The sequence below is a fragment of the Thamnophis sirtalis genome, unplaced genomic scaffold (assembly GCF_051295495.1).
Source record: "Thamnophis sirtalis isolate CommonGarterSnake01/CBP01778 unplaced genomic scaffold, rThaSir2_p1.2 scaffold_4, whole genome shotgun sequence".
Taxonomy (NCBI): domain Eukaryota; kingdom Metazoa; phylum Chordata; class Lepidosauria; order Squamata; family Natricidae; genus Thamnophis; species Thamnophis sirtalis.
The window spans coordinates 35515824-35521950 of NW_028261384.1; the positions used below are offsets into that span (position 1 = coordinate 35515824).

The 6127-nt window shown below is 41.3% G+C and overlaps 1 protein-coding gene across 1 annotated transcript; it reads left to right on the forward strand.

Annotated features, from left to right (window-relative positions):
* Window positions 1-2700: 2700 nt before the first annotated feature.
* ARL4A (ARF like GTPase 4A) lies at window positions 2701-5168 on the forward strand. Its single transcript, XM_014058542.2, has one exon. The coding sequence runs from the start codon at window positions 2986-2988 to the stop codon at window positions 3586-3588; it is 603 nt and encodes a 200-aa protein (XP_013914017.1). The 5' UTR covers window positions 2701-2985; the 3' UTR covers window positions 3589-5168.
* The last annotated feature ends 959 nt before the right edge of the window (window positions 5169-6127 follow it).

Consider the following 6127-nt stretch of genomic DNA (forward strand, 5'->3'; position numbering starts at 1 on the left):
GAAATATTGAAAAGGCAGAATATTTATCGGGATATGAAAAGAAACATGTTTTAAAAGACAGAATAGTTGCCTGTAGCTTCCTGCCCATCCCCACTTTGTCAATAGGCCATCGAGAAGGCCAGGCTAGTCCACTTTACATAATAAAGACTTCTCCACTGCAGCCTCAGGGGTGATGGGAGCAAAGGCATGATAATGTTGGAAATTTACTCAGCTGAGCACATGGCATCTGAGAGCTCATCCATATCTGGATTCAAAACACAGCCTAGAAAGTAGCCCCTGCATGGCCCCACAGGAGTCTGACAACCAATCAGAATACATTTCTTGCACAGGAATAGGAAACAGAGAGGTGGGACTAAACAGGGTATAAAAAGCCTAGCAAGCCCCTCCTTCCGCCCTTCTCTTCTTCACCAACATTGAAGCATGTGATCATCTTTTCTGTTCAGGGCTCAGGTCATGTGGCCCTGTCCAACAATAAACCATCTTTCCAAGCAGCTTCCATATCTCCAGTGTCTTTTCCCCCACTTGGAGCTGAACCCAGAAGGACATTTCTTTCAACAATATAACCTAACATCGACTTATCTTGAAAAAGATTAGTTCAGGCAGATTTATGAGCTTTGCAAATACTATACCAATCTATTTTGCAAAACTTTTATTCCCACCACACACAATGCCTTAGATAAATACTTGTGATTTCATTCCATACCCTATTTTGTTAAAATATGTTGCTTTCATGTCACAATCAATAGCCTAGTTTTTAGCAATTACTCAGGACTGGTTTGAGAGATCTTGTGATTTTATAAACTAGACCCAGGGTGTAAGTAGTCAAGATTTGAGATTCCACACTACATAACCTGGATTAGCTTTGATTTATAGTTCCATATTACAAGTGCTGAGGCAGAGAGCTTACTGTGAGGAACAGCAGATATAACAGCATCTACATTATGAATACATATCATACAAAATTAAATGTTAAATTTAAATCTTTTGATTTGACAACCTGGACTTGAGGAATAAAGCCAGGCTATAGTACTAATAAGGGATTTTGAGCTTATTGATCAGAAAGGTCAACAGGTTGGTGGTTCAAATCCCTAGTGAGCTCCCGTTACTTGTCCCAGCTTCTGTCAACGTAGCAGTTCGAAAGCATGTAAAAATACAACTGGAAATATAGAAACCACCTTTAGTGGGAAGGTAGCAGTGTTCTGTGTGCCTATGGCTTGCCATGACCATGGAGACATTTTGGACAGTCCTAGCTCTTCGGCTTTGAAATGGAGATGAACACTGCCCCCTAGAGGCGGGAAAGACTAACACTTATGTTCCAGGGGAACCTTTACCTTAGTACTAATACCTGGAACAACACTGGAATAAGATTGGAATGGCTATCAAAGTTAATTATAATTAAGTAGCAGAGAGAAGAATCTCTGGCTTATAAACTTCTTGTGGGTATGCAGTTTATCAACATGAATACATGAGTGGAATTCTAAATTAACATTACCAATTTTCTAATTAGAACCCCCTGTACATTTATTTACATAGGAATTAAGGGGGCATAGGTTTTCATGGCTAGGGAAAAGGGAAAAACTCTTCATCGTGTAGGTTTGCTTTTTTGTTACGGCGAGTTTCTTTTAGGAACAGGAAAAAAATAACATTTCCGGAAAATCATCAGGTAACCAAGGCTGCGTGGATGGCTCAATACGATCAATACAGAAGAATGTATTGACCAATGCCCAAGGCGCCCGGTCTGCCATTCACGTGACCTGGCCGAGAAGCGCTGAGGAAGGCGATGCGTAGCGGGGAGAACTCCGAGGAGGCGGCGGCGGGGCTATTCGGGAAAGACATGCCAGAAGCCGGAGGGGGTGGGGGAGAGGGAAGTCTAATAGTTCTAAAGCGTTTGCTTCGGCTCTTTGCCGGTTACTTGACAGCATTATTTGAAAACGGTTGCTAGGAAACGAGTGCACGGGGAGGCCAACAGATGAACTCTTCAGTTATTGCGCCTAACGCAGCTGGGTTTGTAAAATGTGTGAAAAGCTGGTTGGGCGGAGCACCTCTGGCCATTATTTCACCTCATGAACCTTGAAGATACCCACTCCCCCCCCCCTTTCCGCGTTTAGGAAGAAAAAGAGGATTACGAGCAAGGCTCCCAGAAATCAACGTCAATGGTGGCAGGAGTAGCCATGTCAAATCGCCCAAGAGACACAGTTGTTCTTTAGCCCTGGCAGTGTATTTCCTGCAAGAAAAGGAGGACGGAATCTGAAGCCAGACCGAAGAGGCAGTTTTAGTTTCAGCGATCTTTCCCTTCCTCTCGAAAACAGGACGGGAGGCAACTCCCTTTCTGTTGAAAGCGTAAGAGGGACAGGCACTGCAGCACATTCCGTTCTCAACAGCTATGAATGAAGGAAAAAGCGGCGGGAGAAGGCGGGGGTAGAGAACAGGCCAGCTCCGGCGAGGTAACGTTGCAACTTCCTCCTGCCTTCACGCGCTTCAGCTTCACCAATGAGGTTCAAACAGATTGGGCAATCGGGTTGATGGGCGGCTGTTGGAGCCAGTAACTGAAAGGGGAGAGCAGAGCCTGCAGAGTGGTTTTCCTACTTTGCTGCCCAATTGCTTCCTCGGCAAGGCCGCCTTGATCCAATGGCGAGTGGAGCTAAACGAGGGGGGTGGGAAGCATGAGGGGTTGGGTGAAACGGTAAGGAGGCGCGGCCCGACCAGAAGCACAGGCGGGTTTTGCTGCAGCGTTGGAAGGTGCCTTCTCGGAGCCTCCGGGGAAGAGGCGGCGAGACTTTTCGCTGAGCAGCGGATCGGGATTTTCTGCTTTCGTAGCTTGCTTTTTCTGCCCTGCAGTCGTTGTCTGGTCTGACCCCCTGCGTTCGCCTGCTTGCCAGGGAAGCAGGATCGTCACTGGGAGCCTGGGACAGGCGAAAAAGCCTTGCGGCGGCGACAGCAGTGGGCGACTGGTGCCCTCTGCTCGCCGCGGGCCCCTCCCCTGCAATGGGGAATGGGTTGTCGGAGCAGACGCCGATCCTGTCGAGCCTTCCTTCCTTCCAGTGCTTTCACATCGTGATCTTGGGTCTGGACTGTGCCGGCAAGACCACCGTTCTCTATCGATTGCAGTTCAACGAATTCGTCAACACTGTGCCCACTAAAGGTTTCAATACGGAGAAAATCAAGGTGACGCTGGGAAACCACAAGACCGTCACTTTTCACTTCTGGGACGTCGGAGGCCAGGAGAAGCTGCGGCCGCTTTGGAAGTCCTACACCCGCTGCACGGACGGCATCATTTTCGTGGTGGATTCCGTGGATGTGGAAAGAATGGAAGAAGCAAAAACGGAACTTCACAAAATCACACGGATTTCCGAGAACCAGGGAGTGCCTGTGCTCATTGTGGCCAACAAGCAGGACTTGAGACATTCACTGTCGCTTTCGGAGGTAGAAAAGATGTTGGCAACCAGCGAGCTGACCTCTTCCACTCCCTGGCATCTGCAGCCCACTTGTGCTATAATAGGAGATGGTCTTAAAGAAGGACTGGAGAAACTGCATGACATGATAATTAAACGAAGGAAAATGCTGAGGCAACAGAAGAAGAAAAGATGAGCTGCTGTGACTGTAGGGGTGAATTCCTTCTTGGTATTTGACAAAAAAAAAAGTCAGCAGCACCAGACTTGCTCATTTGGATCTTGTACAGATTGATTAAATATGCAGCCTGGTGGGAAGTTTTGCGGGCAGATGATTTTATCATTTCTCTATATGTATTTGGGCACTACTACTTTAAAAAAATAGCTCTCTTGTTACATAGTACAAAGAGTTCAGGAAACTGATGGGTGGGTAAATGTAATCTGGATATCTAAATAACCAAATAAAACAATGAAGAGTGGTTTGCTTGATGGTATAGTCATGTCTGAGAGTGCCTTTGCAAGAAAATTGCATTCAAGGCATTAGTTTTTCACTTACTGCTTGTGTCAGTAGGGTGTTTAGATGAATATACAGCTTTAAAACAATATCTATTAACACGTCTAGATCTAGACAACCAGTATTTAAGAGGCTGTGAATGTGAAAGATTGGTTGAATGGGATATGCTTTTAACTGATTTCTCTTAAAATACTATTTGGAAAGCAAATGATTTAAACTACCACTATTGTGGTAGTCATATTATTTGTAGCTTGGTAGAGAAAACAATATGGACTATGTAAGAATATGGATGAGTTTCCTGATAATATAGCATGTCTTGGTGTGTAGGAGTTATTTAGAAATAGCTGTACATCTTTAAAGCAGTGCTAATCAGATTTGGACCATACTTATTTGTTCCAAGAAGACATGTTTTAAACAAAAAATCCAAACAGACAAATTACCATAAGGAGTTTCAGGATTCTTATAGTGCAATATTACCTTTAGATTAAATTGATGGCAATAAAATTTGATCGTGGTTCAGTATAAGTCAAACTAACATCAGCAAAGCTACATATACTTTGTGCCCAATATTGTTGAAATGTACTGCCAGGTTTTTGTAAAAAAAATTTTTTTGTAGTACTAGGAATGTACTGAATCTTTATACACTTGAAAACTTTGACACTGTGGAAAACAAGAGTTTAAAGATGATACGTCTGCTCTAATTATGCTTTAAGCTTTTCTTGTTTACAGTCATGCAAACAGTGTTTGGCATGTAATATTGAAACATTTCTTATTGGTACAATTTTTTTTCCAAAAAAATCAGTTGGTATGGGTAACAGGTCAAAGGGCTAAAGTGAAGCCTGTATTACTCTACTGGTGCTGTGAGAAATTATAATTCCAATACTAAATGAACTTGAACATAGATTTGTCCTTCCTTCAGCACAACCAACAAAGTATAATTTTATTGATCAGATATAGGGAGGGTTAACTATTGTTCTGACTGTTAAGAAATAAAAACTTCTGCAAAATCAAATTTTATAGCCAGAAACTGGTTAGAAGGTAACCAAAAATGCACTTTAGTGTTTTCTAATACTGAAAGTGTAAGCTTTTTTTTTTTTAAAGAAAAGAAATCCTGATCCTTTTCGAAAGAATTGAAGTAGCTTCTAATGGAGCTTTTGTATGGTGGTTATATGTATCTGCACTAGTGACATTAAAAGTCACTTAATGTCTATATTTATAGAAATGTAGATCACTTCTTAAACCTCAATAAATTCAATTCCAAGTAATTCATTGAAACAGAAGTTGAACGCGTTTTATTGTGTTGATTTTGCTTTTTATTAAGACTGCATGAAACTGAATTCTATTCATGTGACATTTGTAAAATGTGACAATGTTTTAAAAATCACTGGTATCATTAGAATTTTAATGGCAATTTGCATTGTGTTTTGTCTATAACAAATATAATTGTTGATACAATTTGCTGTCTCCGTTTTGTGATTCTAGTGTCTGACAAGTTTTAGTACACAATAAATATTCTCACTAAGTTGTAGAATAATTTAGCTGTTCCAAAGGTGTGGCACATTTCTCTGTAATCTTATCTTAGTATACAAATGTTTTTCATTTCTTCCCTTGAAGTCTGGTCACTCTTTCAATTGAATACAAAATGTAAGGGGCTAGTTCTTGTGTCTCTAAAAATGACCCATGCACACAACTTGACAATGTATTTCTGGTAATACCTGGAAGTATTATGTTTATGAACAGTCATTCTGTTCTGAGAGCATCCATTAATTAAACTCCTATATTTATGTCATAAAAGCCTTTAAAAGTCCTAGTACTTTCTGTGCTGCAAAAATTGAGATACAAAGGTTGGTAACTTGTTAAAGCAATAACATTTTTGCTGTTTACAGCCTGAATTGTCAATGGAACTGATCAAGATAGAGCCAGATTTGTGCTGTTTTTGAAGCTTGGTAAAAGTATGCCCACCTAAAACTACAGATTGGAATTTTAGGGGAGGTTATTTTGCAGTTTTCTTTCCCTCAGCCATATAAAATAAAAGGGAAAAAAAGGTTTGTTTCCTATCCCCAAGGAAAGAGGTGGGTTTGGCATTTTTCATTCTTTTTTATTCTACCACAACCCCTAGTATTGAATAAACCTTGTTCACTCTTGTTGATGAGATATGTATCTCTAAAGAACAAAATATACTCTTTAGATGAATGTTGGGCTTTTACTAGGTATTGAGACAAAG

Coding starts and splice junctions, on each gene's coding strand:
- ARL4A (XM_014058542.2), top strand. CDS start 2,986: ATGGGGAATGGGTTGTCGGAGCAGACGCCGATCCTGTCGAGCCTTCCT.